This window comes from Brassica napus, chromosome A2, assembly GCF_020379485.1.
Source record: "Brassica napus cultivar Da-Ae chromosome A2, Da-Ae, whole genome shotgun sequence".
In the NCBI taxonomy this organism is placed as follows: Eukaryota; Viridiplantae; Streptophyta; class Magnoliopsida; order Brassicales; family Brassicaceae; genus Brassica; species Brassica napus.
The window spans coordinates 12,710,859-12,732,390 of NC_063435.1; the positions used below are offsets into that span (position 1 = coordinate 12,710,859).

The 21,532-nt window shown below is 34.8% G+C and overlaps 5 protein-coding genes across 5 annotated transcripts; all 5 read left to right on the forward strand.

The window, feature by feature from the left end:
* The first annotated feature begins 478 nt into the window (after positions 1-478).
* LOC106422419 (defensin-like protein 1) lies at positions 479-1,108 on the forward strand. Its single transcript, XM_013863213.3, has 2 exons — positions 479-596; positions 689-1,108. The coding sequence occupies exons 1-2, from the start codon at positions 533-535 to the stop codon at positions 865-867; spliced, it is 243 nt and encodes an 80-aa protein (XP_013718667.1). The 5' UTR covers positions 479-532; the 3' UTR covers positions 868-1,108.
* Positions 1,109-3,948: 2,840 nt separating this feature from the next.
* On the forward strand, positions 3,949-4,544 carry LOC106412202 (defensin-like protein 3). The gene is made up of 2 exons (XM_013853110.3): positions 3,949-4,257; positions 4,343-4,544. The coding sequence occupies exons 1-2, from the start codon at positions 4,194-4,196 to the stop codon at positions 4,525-4,527; spliced, it is 249 nt and encodes an 82-aa protein (XP_013708564.1). The 5' UTR covers positions 3,949-4,193; the 3' UTR covers positions 4,528-4,544.
* Positions 4,545-6,890: 2,346 nt separating this feature from the next.
* LOC106412212 (glutathione S-transferase T3-like) lies at positions 6,891-7,861 on the forward strand. Its single transcript, XM_013853120.2, has 2 exons — positions 6,891-7,714; positions 7,834-7,861. Exons 1-2 carry the CDS (start codon positions 6,891-6,893, stop codon positions 7,859-7,861), a joined length of 852 nt encoding a protein of 283 aa, XP_013708574.2.
* A 649-nt stretch (positions 7,862-8,510) lies between these two features.
* Positions 8,511-9,669, forward strand: LOC125584237. The gene is made up of 3 exons (XM_048752391.1): positions 8,511-9,072; positions 9,271-9,512; positions 9,607-9,669. Exons 1-3 carry the CDS (start codon positions 8,511-8,513, stop codon positions 9,667-9,669), a joined length of 867 nt encoding a protein of 288 aa, XP_048608348.1.
* Positions 9,670-14,604: 4,935 nt separating this feature from the next.
* On the forward strand, positions 14,605-15,227 carry LOC106397383 (defensin-like protein 1). Its single transcript, XM_013837969.3, has 2 exons — positions 14,605-14,795; positions 14,905-15,227. The coding sequence occupies exons 1-2, from the start codon at positions 14,732-14,734 to the stop codon at positions 15,081-15,083; spliced, it is 243 nt and encodes an 80-aa protein (XP_013693423.1). The 5' UTR covers positions 14,605-14,731; the 3' UTR covers positions 15,084-15,227.
* Positions 15,228-21,532: the final 6,305 nt, after the last annotated feature.

Consider the following 21,532-nt stretch of genomic DNA (forward strand, 5'->3'; position numbering starts at 1 on the left):
CACAAACAATAAATAAATTCTTTTAATTATTATATTTTGGTTTTATCGATAAAGTTTCACCAATCATAATTTTATTTTTTAATTTATGTTTTAGTTTAATTTTGGTTTTATTGATAAAGTTTCACCAATCATAATTTTATTTTTTAATTTCTATTTTAGTTTAAAAAACAAATGCATTAAACATATCTTAAAACAATTTTTTGTATACAAGGTAGAACATCATACATTTCTGTACGGAGGAAGTATTTTTTTTGACACTGGTTGGATGGTTCAGAATAATGTGGTTCTATAAAACAGTTCCACAATAAGCTTTGTTTTTTTTCATTTTTTCGTTTATTATTAGCAACTTACAAATTAATAATTGTTTCCTATGGTCTAAAAGATCGTAGGGTATTTTTTTTGTGGGGTTAAACTTTATTGCAGGATGAAAATAAAAAAGACTAAAATAACCCTCTTATCATTATAAATAGATGTTCATTTGAGGCTTAATTCATCTCCCGGCACACATACTTTTTTTTTTTTTTTAAACATCATGGCTAAGTTTGCTTCCATCATCACCCTCATCTTCGCTGCTCTCATTCTCTTTGCTGCGTTTGGTAAGAATTGATCTTACTGTATACATGACAAATTAAATTATTTTATTTATTTACAGATTATTTGATAATTAACAATGATATATATAATATAGAAGCACCAACAAAGGTGGAAGGGCAGAAGTTATGTAGGAAGCCGAGTGGGACATGGTCAGGACTCTGTGCAAACAGTGATGCGTGCAGGAAACAGTGCATCCGTCTCGAGAAAGCACGAGATGGTTCTTGCAAATATGAATTCCCAGCTCACAAGTGTTTCTGCTACTACCCATGTTAATCTACCAAAATATTTGGTGCCCAATGCGGCGGATTCATGTAGAAAGCGGGTGTGGCACGTGCCACATACTACTCTATATATATGTCTTATGAAACCAAGTAAAAAGAACATTGTGTAGCTAATATGGTCCTGAAGTTTAAAGTGTGCCACACCCACCCAAGGTTCGGATCCATGTGGTGTGTGTTTTTTTTTATTATTTTACTATCTAAACTATTCATTTTATTACTGTTTTATTTACTTTTCTAAAGAAGAAAATGTAATCCTACCACAAACTTGAAATCACTTTCTAAATTTATTTTTAAAAGATGAATAATTTCATAAACCTTAAATGTGTGATGAAAAATGACTAAACTAACTTTACTAAAATATTTATAAAATATTAAAAATAAACTCAACCCACCCCTTAAATACTAAACTTTAAACAATAATATATAAATCCAAATGTTAAAAGTATTTTTTTAAATGATAGCAATCTTATTATACTCAATCAATTTTAAATATTACTTTTTTAAAATAAAATTCATAATTTATTAAATTTTAAAACTATTTTATTAAGTTTGTTTTTCAATGCTTAACACAAAAATAAAAAGTAAATGAAATAAAATTTGTAATCAAATTACGATGTGTATATAAATTTTTTATGATATGATTGAAAATTGTAAAAAAATTATGTTATTTATTTTAATTTATTAAATTATATTTAACAAAAAAAATTATATATTGTGCCCTACATTAAGTTATTTTCTGGATATGCCCCTGGTGCTCATAGCTAGAACTTCCACTTTGTTAAACCCCCACTTACAAATACTATTTATATATTATCATATACACTAATATAGTTATATATAAATAGGTAAATTTAAAATAAATATAGAAATTATAGAATTATAATAAAATACTAAATAAATTTAGGTTCTTATGATTAAAATATAATAGCAAAATCTAAATAAATAAAACGTAGTTTTGATTAGGCATGAACATTCGGGATCCCAATCGGGTTTTGGTTTTATCCATTCGGGTTTTAGTTTTTCGGGTTTATCAAAATCAGCCCCATTCGGGTTATATAAAAGTTCGGTTCGGAACCGGTTCGGATTCTATCGGGTTCGGGTCGGGGTTAGTAAATCTTCAAAGAACCGGTATAACCCATTGTACTTTCGGGTTCGGGTCCCAATCGGTTCTTCGGTTTAAAAATACCTAATTTGTATCTATTTTGTAACTAAAACATAAATAAAATCGGTTCTTCGGATTTAAAATATATGATTTGTACATATTTTAACAGCCAAAACATAAGTAAAATCGATTCAAAAATAAGAAAAAAACATCAAACATTATCATTCAAAATCAAGCGAAAGATAAATATAGTTAGTGATAGAAAGAAAACCACATAAATGAAATCATAAAAGAAAAACTAAGTTCTCATGAAATGAGAAACATTATTCAATGAAAAAAAAAACCAAAATCTAAAAACTTTAGGCTTCAACCGCCACATTCTACCATCAACCTTCATATATAGATAATTATTTTAGAAGTTCAATAATATCTTAAAGTATTTTGGATACATATTAAGAATTAAGATCATATTTGGTAGAAATTCTTTTGTGATTTTAAATGTTTCGGGTTCTATCGGATATCCATTTAGGTCCGGGTTCGGTTCGGATAATACTCATAACCCAAAATACCAAAAAACAAGATCCATTCGGTATTTATGCCGTGTTCGGATCGGTTCGGATTCATTTTTATCGGATTAGATTCGGTTCAGATTTTCGGGTTCGGTTTATTTGCCCAGCCCTAGTTTTGATGTCACCGAAATATGTAATTTTAAATTTTCTTTGAAATAGAAGTTAGTAAAAATATTTTTTAGTTTTTATTTAAAAATTAAATTGATAATTGTATTTTTTAAATAGGACACCAATTTTTTTTTTTGGTTCTTGTGTGTTTATGTATATAGTTTTGGTGTTTATTTACATCCAGTTAGTCTGTATCACTCTTTCAGTAACCTTCTTGGCATGTACCATGTATATTTATGTTTGTTTTCTGTAATAATATACACTTTTATGTGCTTATTACTGTTTGATTTAGTCTACACGACCATTACTGGACATAAAGGTTGAGAATTCATTGTCTAGTAATAATAAAACCAAAAACCATAAATAAGAAACGAAAAGTACGTTGGGGATGAAGCAAATACATATGAAGTTTCAAATACAACTGAAAACATCAGCGATTTTAATCTCAAATGGAAGCGTCGAGAATGTTTGGGACAATGGGACGAGCTTTACACACAACCTGCATTCAAAGTCGGCACTGAAATTTTAGAGGCTTTCTACATTTTACCGAGATATACCCAAAACCGGTCCTGCTAGATATCGTTACTCGTTAGGTGCATCATCATGCTGTCTTCTTTAATGTCAACATTTTCATTTCCAACTCTCTCTTCGTTCCAAAATTAAACCAACGATCCCAAATTCAGGTTCACTAACCGTTGACATAAACCAGACCCATGACAAGCTAGTCATCAAATCCTAAACGAAATCAACCATTGATCTATTTGCGTGGCCAATATGTTCACCAACATCATTATGCCACATGGAACATGGTAACCCATGAGGCCATGACCATGCATTATGCACGCAATCCTAAGCTGCCACATTTCGGGGGGGGGGGGGGGGGGGGGGGGGGGGGGGGGGGGGGTGGGGGGGTGATTAAATCGATTAATTAATAATCACTTACGAGTTACGACTACGAATCCCTTGATGACGATATCCGTGTAATAGTCATGTTGAGTTTCGTGAGTTTCTTGGAGAGAAAGCAAACAATCGATCATAGTATTTCCCTTTCTTTTCCGCATGTTTTGTTTGTCAACAAGTCCCTGCTAAACTCATCAAATCGAGTTTTATTTTGTGTATGTAACAAACACGTACACTAAGGCAGATAATTAATCTACTTTGAATTTAAAACTGGAAAAAAAATATGGTGAAACATTCGTCACCAATGAAGTAGGAGGAGATGACATACAAGAGTTTATTATACATGAGAGGCTGAAAATTGGTTCATCCCCAAGAGATTGAGAGATGGACAAAATGTGAGGTCGAGGTGTTCGATCACAAACAAGCTTTTATCTTTGGTTAGCATTTTCTCATATATTATTAGCCACTTGCAATTTAATAATTGCCTTGTATGACCTAGATGATAGGAATTTGTTTCCTTTATAGGGTTAAACTTAATTGTAGGATGAAGATATAAGACTAAACTAAACTTAATTATAAATAAAAGTTCATTATACAATTTAAAAGAAAAATAACAAAAAAAAGAAGTTAAAAAACATCATGGCTAAGTTTGCTTCCATCATCACCCTCCTCTTCGCTGCTCTTGTTTTCTTCGCTGCTTTTGGTAAGTAATTGACCTTATCATATGCATGGCAGTAGGTTTTATTCATTTATTTTCAGATTATTTGATAATTTATATATGTATACAGAAGCACCGATGATGGTGGAAGGACAACAACCAAAGTACTGCAGGAAGCAGAGTAAGACATGGTCAGGTTTATGTACAAAGAGTGGTTCGTGCAAGAAACAGTGCATCCGCGTCGAGAAAGCAGCTCATGGTTCTTGCAATTATATCTTTCCAATTCACAAGTGTATCTGTTACTACCTTTGTTAATAAAACTTTAATTTTCATCTACATCCTTAAATACTATCAATCATACTTTATCTTAGTTTTTAAAATTACAACAAAAAAAACTAAAGTTACAGCAAAAACACACAAAAAATAGTTGTAAAAATTTTATTTTCTAAAGCTCTATCTTTTTAGTCTGTGAGAAATTTTAAAGCTACATCCATTAAAGCTAAATCAAAAACCCTACATACTAAATTTTAAAGTAAATTTTCTACATTTACAACCCAACCAATCACCTCTAATATTTACCAAAAATCTTGGGTATATTTGGTTTTTGGGTGTTTATTTATTTCTTTTGGTGTTTATTTACATTCACTAGTTCCGTGTCACTCTTTCAGTGACCTTTAGAGCATCCGCAACGGTGGACTCCTTCTTGGAGTCCTTATCATTATTATATTAATTTTTTTTTTATTTTTTTTTGTTTGAATAGTTAAGGACTCTAGTCAAAATAATGTGTCCAATGGTGATCTCCAATTAGGAGTTCTTAGAAATAAAAAAAAATAATTTTTTTTTAAATTGAAATTGAAATTTTATTAATTGCATGATTAAAAATAAATATACCAGAAAAGAAAAGTTTAAAAATGTATAAGTTTAAAAACTATAAGTTTTTCAATTTCAATGTTTTTAAAAAAATTATAAATTATAAGCTAAATAATTTCTATTAGTTTTTCTTATCTTATGTATAAGTTTATCTTCTTAAAACTATAGGTTTCATTTAATATAAGTGTGATAGAGTTTAAAAATGTCTATGTTTGATACAAGTTTAAAAATGTTTACAAGTCAAATGTTTACAAGTCATAACTGCCACGTAGACAAGGATTTGATCCTTAAATTCCTTATGTAAGAGCACGTGCAACGGAGGATGACTCCAAATCCGTCACACGAGTCCGTCGAAAAAATGATAATATAATATGATTATTAATGCTAATAACATTAAGGATTGGTCCGTGATTAGCATGTTGACGGACTCGATCCTTGGGGCACGTGGCGAAAGGTGAGTGGATGAAGCGAGATTGGGTTAGGAGGTGTTGAGAAAAATTAGGTCATTCGACCGAAGGAAAGAAAAAAAAATTTCCTCTCGACGCTCTCGACTCTCGACGGCGATTTCGTAAACCCACCATCGCGATTGGTCTCCCTCGCATCCTGAAGGTAAATCGAAGGCTTGTCTGCTATTTTCATCGATCTAGAGTCGCTGTTTCTTCTTTTCCTGTCAATCTAGGGTTTTGTTTTTTCGATTTTGGGATTTTTCGTTTTAAAATTAGGGTTTGAATACGATTTTGGTATAAAACGAAAGGGGGGTTTTGGTTTAAATCGTTTCTTTCGCTTTGTTCATTTTGTTTCTTCTCGATTTTGGTTAGATAAAGGATTCATTGAAATTCAATTCGTGTCTTCTCGATTTTGTGTGTCTATGTCGATATGTTTGTGTGTCTTTCTCTTTTATGAAGATCGTTGCTAATCTGTGCTGCTTGTTTCTCTCTTATGGTGGAGGTTAACGAGAATGGGTCAATATAGCTACAGCCAGCCGTCCTCATCATCCGCGGAGGTGGATGTAACCGCACTTCTCGAAGAAGAAGCTCAGTTGTACGCGGATGAAGCTCGGTTGCACCCGGAACGTGCAACGGCGGATGAGGCAGAGAGTAGCTTTGATATAGAGAAAGCGGTTCACGAGGCGACTCTCGACTTTCAGACGCAGCTAAGGCGGGTTAATGAAGAAGGTACAGAGAGAGAGCAGAAGCTGCTGCTGCTAGAGAAGAGTGTGCACGAGTTAGGAAAGGATTTAGCACGAGTTAAGCTAATGGGGTGCGTACTAGTGGTGATAGCTTTGCTATTCTTCGTTCTACGTGGTAAGTTTTAGAGTTCATTGGAATTAATATATAGATTAATCGATGGTTTGACAACATTTGACTGCATTATCTTATGTTTTTGCAGGAGTTCCTTCAAAGGCTTCAACCGGGACTATTCTATCACCTCAGGAGTGGCCAAATAAGTCAGGTACTATGGTTTTAATCACTTCTCTTTGGATTTTCTCTTCAAAAGAAATTCATATTGTTAGAATGCTTTGAATGGTGTTTGGTGGTAGAATAAAAATTAGGACTGTAATAATAAATGCTACTGAATAACTTTATGTCTTCCCACCCCGTTTGATTTGATTGGTTTTAAATAGGCTAGTATGCTTCCTATCATCACCTCTGTTTCCTAGTATAGTACTTAGGATGTGATTATTGTTAAATGCTTGTAGTTTGCTTCCCATCTTCCTAACTGCTCAACTTTAATTGTATAATAAATAAACATGGTTTACTTAAGCCTCTGTGTAACTAGTAGAGTAACACAAAAAAAAAACTAGAGAGATGGATGGTTTCACAAACCTTCTGCATAGTCAAATACCTATAGACCTTGAGTCACCCGAACCTTATTGGTTCGGGTCTGAAGTTCCTGCTCAGTCTCCTAGCCAAGTCCCTGCTGAGTCTCCTAGCCAAGTCCCTGCTGAGTCTCCTAGCCAAGCTGCTGCTGAGAGGAGGAAATATTCTCCTAGAGAAGATAAGATCCTTATTGGTGCTTGGCTTAACACCAGTAAGGATCCTATCATTGGCAACGAGCAGAGAGTTGGGGCTTTCTGGAAGCGTATTGTAGAGTACTACAACGCAAGCCCTCTGCTCGTTGGTCAAATTCCGCGAGAGATTACTTCTTGCAAACAGAGGTGGAGTAGGATCAACGGGGAAGTATGCAGGTTTACTGGATGCTATGATGCAGCTTTGAGGGCGCAGAAAAGTGGGGAAAATGATGATGATCTGATGAAAGCTGCATTAAATATATACTTCACCAAGTATGGTTGCAAGTTCGCACTTGATCACTGCTGGAGGGAGCTGAGGCATGACCAGAAATGGGCCTCGATTTATGTGGCTAAGGAAGGTGGAAAGGAAAAGCGGAGGTCCGTCTTGGAGGTTGATACAGAAGAAGCGGACGTGGGAGATCCAGAGGAGAGACCAATCGGGGTTAAGGCTGCGAAAGGTGGCAGTAAGAAGAAGAAGAGTGGTAGAGAAGAAGAGTTGTCCAAGCTTCAGAACGTGTTAGAACTTAAGGAAAAACTTTCAAAAAACAAACTCCTTGATCGCTTGCTGGCGATGAAAGAGCCTTTATCTGATATCGAAAAATCACTTAAACTGAAGCTAATGTCTGAAATGATATGATGTGAACTCTGTGTTGATTGAGGTTGCTTAGTAGTCCCTGTGTACTATGTTGTTTCATGTTCTTTTACAGCTAAGCTAACATGTTTTTAATATGTTGTTGCAGGTTAGGTGAAGTAGTCACGGGCGTCTGAGTGTTTTGGTCTTTAGCAAGATGAAGTAGTCACGGATACATTTGGAGTAGTGAGAGCATTTTGGATTGTAGCTCCAGCTCACAAGTGACGGGGTAGTTGTTTTCTATAAGTAAAAGCTCTCTATGTTTCTCATTGTACTAAACATCAGAAAGCTTTGTAATATTTGTGAACCAAGATCTCCTTCTACTCTTGTAATAGCTCTCAACTCAGGTTTACTCTTTAACTATGGTTCTAGTTGTTTAAGCTTGAATAAATTAGATAACATAACATGGTTGTTGTTATTTCCTTGCTTTTCTTTGGTTATATTTGAATATATTTTCATGTCAATGGGTTATAATGGAAACGTTCATTTTGTTGTCCTTTTAGATTGTTTTAATCAAAACGTAAATCGCTTTCATGCATCAAAACGTAATTTGGTTACACGAGTACTATAAAAGGCTTAAGAAATGACGATTAGGAAGAAATCAAGAAATTAAAATAAAATAAGAAGCATCTTCTCTTTAATTATTGTCCAGCCAGTATGTTTTCATTAAAATTGTAAACTTGTAGGAAGGTATGTAAAGTCAAAATAATTCATTAAATTACTTCTTAGTATACTTTTGGATCAACTGAAAATAATAATATTTTTTCACCGTAGGAATATCTACTAATGTCATCATCATCATCATCTGATGATGTCGACGAAAGATTGGATGATATTATCGACGAAATCGTCGAAGATACATACAATGATATTGTGGAGCCCCAACCAAATAATCGACGGAGACGTGCTTATGTAGAACGATATCGTGAAGGAGGCCATAACCGTTTATGGAATGACTACTTCAGCGTAGACGCGACATACTCGGCACAGTTCAGACGGCGTTTTCGCATGAATAAGGATTTATTCACGCGTATTGTCTATGAACTCTCAGAGAACATTCCGTTCTTTCAACATAGACAAGATGCAACCGGGAGGTTTGGTCATACACCGCTTCAAAAATGTACGGCAGCAATTCGTCAGCTTGCTTATGGTTCTGCAGCTGATGCGGTTGACGAGTATCTCCGAATTGGTGAGAGCACTGCACTTTTGTGTTTACATAAGTTCACTGATGGAATCATCCGGTTGTTTGGACAAGAGTATCTACGAAGACCCACACCGGCGGATCTTCAAAGACTTCTCGATATTGGAGAGACACGTGGGTTTCCTGGGATGGTCGGGAGCATTGACTGTATGCATTGGGAGTGGAAAAATTGCCCAACCGCTTGGAAAGGACAATACACACGTGGATCAGGAAAACCGACAATTGTATTAGAGGCTGTAGCTTCACAAGATCTTTGGATATGGCACGCCTTTTTCGGTCCTCCAGGTACCTTAAACGATCTCAATGTCCTCGATCGGTCTCCTGTTTTTGATGACATTTTAGAAGGTCGTGCCCCTAGGGTAAAGTACGTGGTCAACGGGCATCGATATAAATTGGCGTACTACCTCACAGACGGGATATATCCAAAATGGTCAACATTTATCCAATCTATTACACTCCCCCAAACTCCTAAACAAGAATTATTTGCTAAAGTTCAAGAAGCAACCCGTAAAGATGTGGAGCGGGCTTTTGGAGTTCTACAAGCCCGGTTTGCGATTGTGAAAAACCCGGCTCTTTCAATGAACAAGGCAAAGATAGGGAAGATTATGAGAGCATGTATCATACTACACAACATGATAGTCGAAAATGAACGAGATGGATACATTCGTTATGATATTTCAGAATTTGCAGAAGGAAACGTCACCAGAAGTTCAGAGGTCGAAACCGAGAGGCCTACAAATCTGAATAATATGTTTCCCAATCGGAATGATCTTCGTGATAGGCAAATACATGAACGATTGAAGAATGATTTAATCGAAAATATTTGGAACAAATTTGGTGAAGAAGATTAATAATTAGCTCTTTTAAGTTTTGTCATAGTATCTTTTTTTAAAAAAATTCAATGTATTGTAATATTTTTACTTCTAATAATTTAAAATAATTTTTCATTTTTTTAATTTTTTTTTTCTCTAAGGACTCCTAATCGGATATCACCATTGCACCCACCTTCTTAACATAAATCCTTAACTATTTAAAAAAAAAAAAAATTAATAATAAAAAAATGGTAAGGACTCCCCTTGGGGGATGACCATTGCATATGCTCTAAGGATCAATCCTTGTACTATGTTACTCAAATAATAGTTTTTTAATCTGATAAACATTAGATGTGGAGCTAAGGATCCTTAATGGATTCCCATTGCAGATGGTCTTATGGCATGTGCCATGTATGTATTATGTTGGTTTTCAATAACACAAATTGTTATGTACGGCGTACTACTGTTTCATAAAGATAATAAGACGAGATTTGCACATATCGCTAGGGGCATCATGCTTCTTTCTTTCATGTCAACATGTTCCTTTCCATCTCTTTTCCATTCTAAACATTGATCCAAGGATCTCAGAGCAAGATTCAGCAGCCGTTTCGCTACACCAAATCCAGGACAACCTTGTCGTCTGATTTTTTAATTGAAATAAACTTTTGGCTCATACCATTTTTAAACCTTTCTGGTTTGAATTTTATAGCTCTTCCAATATATATGGACTTCGAATGGGTGACGCAGATCAAACAAAAATGCAGATTATGCAGATCAAATGCAGATCATGCAGATCAAATGCAGATCAATCTAATTTAATAAATTATTGTAATTAAATACATATTGATTTCTTAAATAAAAATTAAATATCTAAACAAAATACAACTTATTATAAATAAGTAATAAATATAATGTTGAAAAATAATAATAAATATCATTATTCTAATAAACATAGCGAAATTGTAAAGATTTTTTTCGTTTGAAAGTGAATATCATCAATTATTAAATTATACTATTTATCAATAATTGATAGAAAAAATAATTAAATTCATCCATTGTATTATTATAAGTATTATTGTTACTATTTATTATTATAAGTATTGTTTTCACTATTTATTATTTGATGATTCAGTGGTGATGATGTATCTAATTGAATTTATTTCGTTACAAATAGTATCAAAAATAATGTATTTGCAGAAATAACTATATCATTTTAATAGGAGATTAATTCTCTGAATATTCTGAATGTCAACACCACATAATTTTTTTTTAAATTCATATGAAGATCCATAGAGAACTTATCTGTTGGTTTTTCTTTTATAAACAATTAATAGAAAAAATAAAAATAAAATTCACATGGATGTTCATTGGTCATCAGCATTCTCCCGGCTGATTTTCCTCATGTCCATGCAGATCAAAATTTAACACAAAATTTAGTTCTGCATGCAGATTTTATTATTTTATTATTTAATTTTTGTTCTGTAATAAATAAACTGAATGGAGAATAAATACAGATCAATCTGCATAATGACTTAACTGCATTTATTTTGCATTTTGTTCTGCACTGCATTCATAGCCATGGTTTCTGTGCATGGCCTATACATTCACTAATATCATTGTACCACATGGAAAATCATGTCCTCCAACCATGCAAGCTTCAGATGCCAAATGGAGGATTGGTCAAATCGATTAGTTAATAATCACTTACGATTATGTTTTTCTTGACATTTGTGTAACGATCAGGGCCTATACAAGGGAAAATATCGGTCTGTCACCCCCATTTTTTCATAAAAAAATTTACATAAAAAATGTCATTTATATCAAAACTTTTTAATTTTGATTTAAAAATCATGAACTTTTTCATGAACCCTTTAACTCATCAACGTATCTTGACTAACCGTTGTAACCTATGACATCTTGAGTTAATGAGGTTAATCTATGTCTCTAGTTTCTGTTAAATTCACACAACATTGTTTTGACATTTTAAAAAAATTGTTTAAAGGAATCGAACCGATGACCAAAGCTATACTTGTTGCAAAACTAAACCACAAAACCACTTACAGTTCTGTTAATTTGTATAATCCTTAATAGTTATTATTATCAAATCTCCAAATCGTCTTCTCCCAACCTAAATCCCTAACTTAAATCTGAATATATAATCTCCAAATCGTTTATGAATCTAAAAACTTTCAAATCGTGCCATGGGGGCGCGAGTTGCCCATGTTTTGGTAAGAGCAAAATGTAGTCGGATGGGCCTTTGCATCGTTCAGTCCACAAAGAGCATCCACATTCTGCTTCAATCTAGAAAAAATAATCAGACTTGCTATTTTTTCAAAACCAAAGTCTTGTTGTTATTGTTTTTATCGAAAATGGAAAAAATAGTAAAAGTATATCCTGTTCTTGTCCGCGTGTATGAAATAACTTTCAATTAGGGATTTAGGTTGCAAAAAAATTATTTGGAGGTTTGATAATAATAACTATTAGGGATTAATATACAAGTTAACAAAATTGTAAGTGGTTCAGTGGTTTAGCTTTGCAACGAGTATAGTTTTTGGTCATTTTTTCTATTTCCTTGAGAAACAATTTTTTTAAAAAAAATTAAAATATGAATTTAACGGAGACGGAGATTAACTCGTTAACTCAATTTGTTAACTATTTTAACGATATCTTTAAAATAGTTCAGTCAAAATATGTTAGAGGTTCAAAAAATTAATCAGAATAAATTGATGCTTTAAATGGTCCACAAAAAAGTTTATACTTTTTAAACCAAATTTGAAAATTGGTGATCTAAATGATTTTTCCCATTTACAATCTTCAAATTTATTTTAAAGATACGTATAACTTTTTACTAAAAAATTTTATAGCCTCCAAAATTTCAAGATAATGATTAACTTGAGTTTCTTGAAGAGAAAGCAAACGATCTACCGTAGTATTATCATTATTTTATTCTCTTTCCGCACGTTTCTCGCCAACAAGTCCATGCAAAAATTCATCACGTCAGCGATCAACTGCTGTACGCATCTCGCATCGTCATATGGTAAATGTTCTAATACATAGAGAGGGTGGATGTTCGTAGATGACGGCATAATAGTCACCCCATTTTATTTTATCAAACAAGCCAAGGCTTATCTTGTAACTGATTTGATCAGAGTAAAAAATATATAATTAGATTTTGGAATATATTTCCTTTTTCTTACCAAAAAAATATGAATGGAAGATGAAGACAACATATCAAATTAGGTCTCAAATTAATTTTTACAATATTAAAATATGTCCTTTGAAGCTTATTTTTGCGGATTTGTAAGCATTAAAATTATTCTCAAGGTTCAATATAGAAGAAAATGCAGATTATAATTAGATTATGAATATTTAGCCAAAAAAAAACAAAAGAAACAAAAAAATTGGAATACGCGATTTTATATTATGTGTTCTTCTCTTTCCATTTAAATTTTACTATTTGATTCAAAACTTTAAATGTTGGAAAAACGATTTACACAAAAACGATAATAATATTATGGTTAGTTTGAAAGGTACAGTCAAAATAAACTACATGGATGAAAAGATGCAAATGAAGAAATGACCATAAGTTTTTCCAAGAGGACGTGATCTGGCAGTCCCATTCTTGGATTAGTCCCACTCTTAGGTGGGAAATAGAACGATGTTACACATGCATTATAGACAATCGGTTCATTTTTGGATCGATCTATAAGCGAACTGTTTTCATCAATTCGACCCGGTTCGAATCTATCATTTGCAGTTGTAGATATATAATCATTGTTAGAGATCAGATAAAGACACGCTAATACACAAAACGAATGTATTCTAGTCATTTTGTGACATGTACGTTGTGTTTTAGCATTTGACTGTTGTTCTTGTTAATGTTGAGTGCATGTGGAATGTGATTTTGTGTTTTAGTGTCTATCAATTTATACCGTGTTTCAGGTTAATTTTTCTCGTGTATTTAAAGGTTTCAAATCACATTTTGGTTAAAAAGCATCAAGAGGGAGAAACCTTGGCTTTTAGACCCAAACCCATGTGGATTATATTCTATTTGTGGCAGCAACCCAGTTCGTAAGTAGTATCTCTACAGAACCGGTTCGGAGCATTCTTGGTTTAGTTAGAGTTAACCACTTTGTTTGTGACTTCTGAGTTTGCTACTTAATTTTATGTGCTGGGGCTCTCTTAGTAGGGCAACGAAGCAAGCTGTTGATACGTGGCTTTTAATATCAAAGTTTGTGGATAAGGCGATGAAGTTGAAAACAATTTCTCTTTCAATTAGTTTTATATGTTTTTTTTTCTTTTAAATCTTGTTTCCTCACCAAAGTTTGGGTTTACGGGTGGGAGCTACAAAAGTTACATATTACACTATATGTGCTTGAGATTTTATGAAAAAAATTACTGTACAAGAAACAAAATAATACTGATTTGAAATAATAAACACAACATATCGAAATTTGTTAGCGGGCACCCTCTAGCAAGTTTTTGCAAATCCGCTATGTAATCTCTGCATTTTGATTTTGTTTGGTGATTGTTAGATGCAATAACAAAAAAGTTTCCAGGTTCAAATTAAACATGTGGTCGTGACATATGATATCACTACCACCTGTGTAACCTAGGTTTTGGTGAAGAGATATAACTTCTTGACCAAGTCAAATAAGCCGGCTGTGTGAACAGTCGTTTAGCCACCGAGTCAGATTGCAAATGAACAGTTTAGTGAAGCGAGACACGATCAGCACACTGTTTATGATTTTGTCAACATCTTATCGTCTATCATGCATGAACTACTTGCGTGTTGGCATTGTATACTAGAAGACGGTATTGGATTCTTTTGTGGGGTTATACACTTAACCATAAGATGCACCATAAGTGAATAACATACTCATCAGTTTTCTCTACTATAAATAGAGGTTGATCGTAAGCTTATTTCTTCACACTTCACACCTTCACACTTTACACATATATATACATTGAAAACTAAAGTATTACTAGTGAGCATGGCTAAGTTTGCTTCCATCATTGCCCCACTTTTTGCTGCTCTTGTTCTTTTCGCTGCTTTCGGTGAGTAAATGATCTGTCTAATCACACGCATGAAAATTTTAGATTTGTATCTTTTTTTCTTTTTCATAATAGTTTGATAATTAACCTTGTGAGATATATGTATCTACAGAAGCACCAACAATGGTGGAAGCACAGAAGTTGTGCGAGAGGCCAAGTGGGACATGGTCAGGAGTCTGTGGAAACAATAACGCATGCAAGAATCAGTGCATTAACCTTGAGAAAGCACGACATGGATCTTGCAACTATGTCTTCCCAGCTCACAAGTGTATTTGCTACTTCCCTTGTTAACTTATGCGCAAACTCTTTGGTGGTTAGTTTTGTGTAATTTACATAAAATAAGTCTGTGTCACTATCAATGAGTGATTTTATGACATGTACCTGATATATGTTATGTTGGTTCGGTTATAATAAAAAGTTTTATGCACCGTAAAATAGAATATACTCAATGCATGTTCTGCTAAAAATGTGTCAGTTTACGTTTAAAATGTGCATGAGTAGCTTGTTTTGTTGTAGAAAACAAAGATCTTCATAATTAGGTTTTTAAAAACACAATTATTGGCTTAGATGGATTTGAGATACGGATATAAGATATCTAAGAGAATCTCAAATGGACAAACCTCAGCTATATTACATATGGCACAATATCTCGACCATAGTTTTCGTTTGTGAATTATGGGCCATATGTCGTGCAAACTTTTTTTTTTTTGATAAGCATGTGAACATCATTAAAAATGAAAGAGTTTGTACATGTACCAAAAGGAAGGCGGATTAGTCCTACGTTGCCAAAAAAAAAAAAGATTAATAAACAACGAAAGACACTAGAAGACTAGTTGAAAGCTAAACAGAGCAAACAACCACTAACTATAAGTGCTTTAGCCACACTTGCATAAGGTTCTTGAATGACTTGAAGTTCTTCCTTGCAAGGAGAATGTTCCGGATCAGTCTGTCTATGGTTTTGAATAGAGATGGCAAACGAGCCCACCCGCAACCAAATGGTCCGCCCCGCCACGGGCTCAAGTTCAGTCGGGTCACAGCGGGCTGGCCCGCCGCGGGATGCGGTACCGAGAAGCATTGACCAATCCCGCCCCGCCTATTGCACAGGTCTTTGCGGGCAGGCCCGCGGGTCACCATTCATAAGTATATGAACCTCTATCATACATTTCAGAAACGTATCTTACATAACATTACTCTTGTGTTCAATACAAACGTAACAAACATAGATTACTTAACATAACGAGTCATCATTTCAAAGTTTTCATTTGAATGCAAGTTCCTTGTACAAACATTATTCTTGTGTTCATACTTCAGTTCAACTTAACGAGCATTATAACAACTTAGAAGTCAAACTTATTAAGTTGTTTAAAAAAAAAAAGAAGTCAAACCTATTAAAAAACAGAAGCAACAAAATAGTTTAGTCCAAGCAATATAACGTGGCTTCGGTAAAAACCTTATCGGGAAAACTCATTGGGACAAAACCCGACAAGGGAAAAAGAACGCCACAAAATCCATAATGCGAATAAAATAAAAAGACCAGTTCAAAATAAAAATCAAGTTTCTTCTTCTTCAACTTCAACTATCTCTTCTTCACCATCCATTTCATCTTCTGTAAATATTAAAAATCAAAGTTAATTAGATTTAAAGAACATGACACCCTAAAATATATAACAAAGTGAATAATTTACCATGTTCATAAGCTTCGAATCCTTTTAGCCAATTCCTACTACATATCAGCGCCTGCACATTTTTGGGAAGTAGACGGCTCCTGTATTTGTTCAGAACTCTCGAACCGATGCTAAAGGAGGATTCTGAAGCCACTGTTGTGATCGGAATGCTAAGCAGATCACAAGCCATTGCTGGCAAATCACCAAATCTGTGAGTATTATCTTTCCACCAGTCGAGAATATCCAAACTTTCAAAGCTATCCATATCTAGCGCAGGTTCATCCAAATAAGCTTGGAGAGCTGTCTTTCCACTCGCAGCAACACTACTTTTGCGAAAAGCAAAAAAATCCTGTAGTGTTTAAAAAAAAATTTAAAAACAATTTGAAGGAATATCCAAACTTTCAAAGCTATCTATATCTACTGCAGGTTCATAAGTAATTTATAAAAAAAAACGAAACATGAGACTTACACCATAGTTCTCAAATGTTCCTTTCGGTCCTCCATGAACATTTTGTTGATCCATCTCACGAGGCTCTGCAGAAGGTGATGTTGACTTTGATTTTTTGTCGTATGATTGAAACAAAGTTTCCAGCTTCAGACGCAAGTTCTTCATTTTCGCATCACGTGTACTCATGTCAAGTCTCCCTAAACAATATTCTACAACTGGAAGCTTCAAGCGTGGATCAAAGACAGCTGTCATTGCAAAAAGATCACTGACTTCTTCCCAGTACTTATCGAACTTCTCTATCATCGGTATCACCATCTCTCGGATAATCTCATCATCGCTTTCCTCATTTATCTGCAGCCAATTATGGATCTTCCATACCTGAAAGAAATACAAGTTCGATGTTGGGTATTTCGAACCTGACATCAAACTAGTAATCTTAGCAAAAGGCTCCAAGAAAACACATATTTTCGCAGTTCTGCTCCATTCTGTAGCTGTAGGCAAAAACTTATGGTTTCTCCTATCATATATCTCCAACTTAACAAACGCTTCACGGTACGGAAAGGCTCTTTCAAGCATATAGAATGTCGAGTTCCATCTTGTCTGCACATCCATTATCAAATCAGCATTCTCCTTTATACCAGCAGCATCCACGCATTTTGCAAACGTCATCTCACGCGTCTCTGACGCTGTTACATACTTAACACTCTCTCTAACTTTGTGCAAAGAGTCTTTAATAACCTTCAAACCATCTTGCACAATGAGGTTGAGTATGTGAGCTGCACATCTGACGTGAAAAAACTCACCTCCACACAACAAATCATTGCTCAAAAGCACCTGAGTTTTCACTATATCTTGCATCGAATCATTACTTGTAGCATTGTCTAATGTGAGAGAGAACATTTTTTTCTCTAGTCCCCACTCTTCCACAGATTCAAGAAGCTTCAGTGCAACATGCATACCTGTGTGAGGCGGTGGGAGAGCACAAAAAGTCAGTATTTTACTGTTCAGCCTCCAATTCCGGTCAATGTAATGTGCTGTCAGACACATATAACCCTCCCGTTTCAATGATGACCACAAATCAGAAGTGAAGCTTACTCTTCCAGGAAGACTAGCCAGCTCCCTCTTCAGTGTGTCTCTCTCGTTTTCATAAAAACGATAGACCTCTGCTTTAGCTGTGTTCCGACAAATGAATTTGACATCAAGATTCAAGTGCTTCCAAGTTTCTCTGACTTGCTCATACTCAACATAAGAGTAAGGTAGGTCATGCTGAATTATAGTCTTGGTTACCAGCTGCTTGAACACAACATGATCATACTTGCCACTTACTAATTTGGCTTCAGCATCGAGTTTTTTGGTTCGGAGATTCCTTGGAAAGAGTTTGCATCTGTCACGATGTCTTCTCAAACCACTTGTTCCATGCCCGTGGGAACTCCATGCATAGTCATTCTTACAATAATTGCATTTAGCTTTCTCCTCACCATTGGATTTTCGAATCTTAGTAAAATGGGGCCATACATTAGACCATTGCCTACCCTCCTTCTCGTTCTCCATCTCGTCCTCCATCTCGTCCTCTTCAAATTCACCTTCCAAATCAAGCTGCTCCTCTTGAATCTTCTTCTTATTCTTACCATTGCCTTGTGTCGGCCTGGAACTCTTTCTCCCCCCACGGATGGTAAAATGAATAGATTTGGTTTTGGTTTTCCTTTTACTCGCCTTAGGAGACGAAGACGATCCAATGCCACCGTCTAGAGTAGACTGTAACATTGGTTTCTTTGATTTCAAGGCTCGCACGGTTCCGCAGGTGACTTGTTTGCGCAGAGTAGTAGCTTGGGTTGGTGGAGGAGTGATTTCAACATCACTATCATCTTCATCATCAGCAGCTTGAATAAGCCTTCTCTTCTTTCTTTGCTTCTTTTTTGCTCCATCAGATGAACCATCATCAGCCTCATCAGCTGCCAAAATAACTCCAAGGACTCGCTGGCTCTCAAAATCCATTGTATTCAACGGTGTGAAATTTGGATCGAAACTTGAACCATCATCTGTCATCTCTTTCTCTCTTCTTCGTTAGAGTTAGAGTTTAGGTTTCTGCGTCGTTTTTTTTTTTGCTTAGGTCGTGAGTCGTGAGTCGTGAGTTTAGGTAATATTGTTTAGGGTTCTGTTTGTATTTTTTTGCAATTTTAAAAATTATAGCAATTATTCTCTTATTTCTCATTGGTCAGAGACTCAACCATTATAAGAAATTTTTATTATCTAAACTATCAGACGTAAAGATCAAGTCTCATACTCAAGTCCTATCAAACTATCAAACTAAACAATCAAGAGCAAGCAACCATATCATATGTAAGAGACGATCAAGAACAAGCAACCATCCACGCATAGACGATCAAGTACTAGTAAGTAGTAACCTATTACCTAAATTCTATCAGCTATAAGAACACAAGAACACAACAACACAAGAAACAAAAAGATCTATGTACTAGTAACCTATTACCTAAATTCTATCAGCTATAAGAACACAAGAACACAACAACACAAGAAACAAAGAGATCTATGTACTAGTAACCAAGTATCTAAATTCTATCAGCTCTTATCATAAGAACTGGAGACGACATAAAAAAAATATAGAACAGAGACTAACCTGAGGTCCTTTGCCTTATAGATCGGAATGCAAGTGTGAAGTGTCCTTTGCATTCTCATATCGTTCTCCTCGTTGATCATAATACAATCCCCCACTCATCACATGTCATTATAAAGAAAAAGTTTTAGAAAATATATGACTAAAATCACTTGAGTTTATATGATCAGGACATTAAGAAACAACAGGCCGAACATACTTCTGATTTCAATATCAAGACCGAACAGAGCGAACAAACATCAAAATCTTTGGATTGTTACATCGCAAAAGATGAGAACAAACAACAATATTCTTGTTCACGCAAACATCAAAATTTTTGGATTGTTACAAACACTTGTGTTTAACTCATGATGAGAACAAACAACAATATTCTTGTTCACGCAAACATCGCAAAAGAAGCTCCATATATTCTCGATAAGAAGCTGTTTGATAAGAGATAACAATGAGACAGGACAACTTACACGATTGGTCAATGTGTAGCCGGTTGATTAGAGACAAAACAGACCCAATATCTTGTTCTTCTTTCACTAAAGATCATGTAATCGACAATAAAGAATTAGGGAATGAATTTTTATCTGTCCTTACAAATTAAATCACGGTAATGAGCAAAAGAACATGTAATCGAAAACTTTATCCTTACCTGAATGCATTGATGTTCATCAGCAACTTCAAAAGGCCCTTAGTTCTTGAATCGTGGCTCAAAAGGAAAGAAATAAGATGAAACAGCGAAGAGACTAATGGATCAAACGAGAAGATGAAGAACATGCATAGAGAAGTTGTTTTCGTGACGGATCAAAGAAGAGGAGAAGCCATTTCTCTCACGGTGAGAGCTAGAAGAGATCGGCTTTCCAATCGCCATCTCTCTCAGTGAGAGACTCTCACCGTTCGAGCTGGAAGAGATCGTCTTTGACGGAGCCCCGCGCGTCCCGCGGTACACATTGAGCCAATCCCGCGTCTGGCCCAATACCGCACAAGCCTTACCCGCAAGGCCTGCTTAAAATTCGGGCATGTGTCTTTGAACCCAATCCCGACCCGAAGCAAGTTCACACGGGCCTGGCCCGTGGGCAGGTTCTTCTTTTCCCATCTCTAGTTTTGAAGATGATTGGAGGAAAAGATGCAACAGAATTATGGAGCCTCAAATTTCGCTCATACCATAGATGGCATGCAAACTATTTCACTTGTCAAACTTTAACAATGCCCTTTCTTACAAATGCTAAATGAATAAGAAGCCAACAAACTTACATCTTCTAATCTTCTAATTGCGTAGAACATTTGCAAGCAAATGTTTAATCATATATCTTTCAATGAATGCAAACCTATGATATGTGATTATTTGAAGCAAGTTTCTGAACTTTTTCTTTTTTTTTTCAAGTTACTGAACTCGAAAGGAAGACAGATTCCAAATCATCATACGCATTTCTTTTAGCATATAGGAATACAGTAGAAATCATAAAATAAACTAGAAAAAGTATATACATTTTTTTAAAAATGTTAAATTTATTCACCTCCAAAAACGTTTGTACAATGTCCTTGATCTTATTGTTTAAGATTGGAAAAAATGCGTTATTTAACATTTACACCAAAAAAAAAAAAGCGTTGAAACTGAAAGAAATCTTTCTAAAGGCATGATTAGCCGGGGTTCTTAACTCATGATTTGACATTTTTTTTTACACTTTTCGGCGAAGAAACGGTTTTTATATCTCCTTTTATTTAAGAGCGGTTCTTAACTTTTCTTAGTTAAAATCTAAGAAAAGGTAAAAACCGTCTCTTAACCGAATCTAAGAACCTCAGTTAAAAGACTGGGGTTAATCATGGTCTAAGTCTCTCTTGTTCCAAGAGAAGCTATCCGATCTTTGTCAAACTAATTTCTTCTTCCACAACGAGTAAGAGAAGAGATCCGATTGTGTATTTAGTGCCGTTGCAGGTTACTTCATTTTGTGGATGACCCGTGAAATCCACAGATAATAATTGCAATAATAAAAATAATTATATT

Excerpts from the sequence above, each read along its gene's own strand:
- LOC106412202 (XM_013853110.3), top strand. The coding sequence starts at position 4,194 with ATGGCTAAGTTTGCTTCCATCATCACCCTCCTCTTCGCTGCTCTTGTT. Across the intron at positions 4,258-4,342 it reads TGTTTTCTTCGCTGCTTTTG|AAGCACCGATGATGGTGGAA; the intron begins GTAAGTAATTGA and ends ATATGTATACAG.
- LOC106412212 (XM_013853120.2), top strand. The coding sequence starts at position 6,891 with ATGGATGGTTTCACAAACCTTCTGCATAGTCAAATACCTATAGACCTT. Across the intron at positions 7,715-7,833 it reads TCACTTAAACTGAAGCTAAT|GTTAGGTGAAGTAGTCACGG; the intron begins GTCTGAAATGAT and ends ATGTTGTTGCAG.
- LOC106397383 (XM_013837969.3), top strand. The coding sequence starts at position 14,732 with ATGGCTAAGTTTGCTTCCATCATTGCCCCACTTTTTGCTGCTCTTGTT. Across the intron at positions 14,796-14,904 it reads TGTTCTTTTCGCTGCTTTCG|AAGCACCAACAATGGTGGAA; the intron begins GTGAGTAAATGA and ends ATGTATCTACAG.
- LOC106422419 (XM_013863213.3), top strand. The coding sequence starts at position 533 with ATGGCTAAGTTTGCTTCCATCATCACCCTCATCTTCGCTGCTCTCATT. Across the intron at positions 597-688 it reads CATTCTCTTTGCTGCGTTTG|AAGCACCAACAAAGGTGGAA; the intron begins GTAAGAATTGAT and ends TATATAATATAG.
- LOC125584237 (XM_048752391.1), top strand. The coding sequence starts at position 8,511 with ATGTCATCATCATCATCATCTGATGATGTCGACGAAAGATTGGATGAT. Across the intron at positions 9,073-9,270 it reads GATGGTCGGGAGCATTGACT|GTCGTGCCCCTAGGGTAAAG; the intron begins GTATGCATTGGG and ends ACATTTTAGAAG. Across the intron at positions 9,513-9,606 it reads CGGCTCTTTCAATGAACAAG|AATTTGCAGAAGGAAACGTC; the intron begins GCAAAGATAGGG and ends ATGATATTTCAG.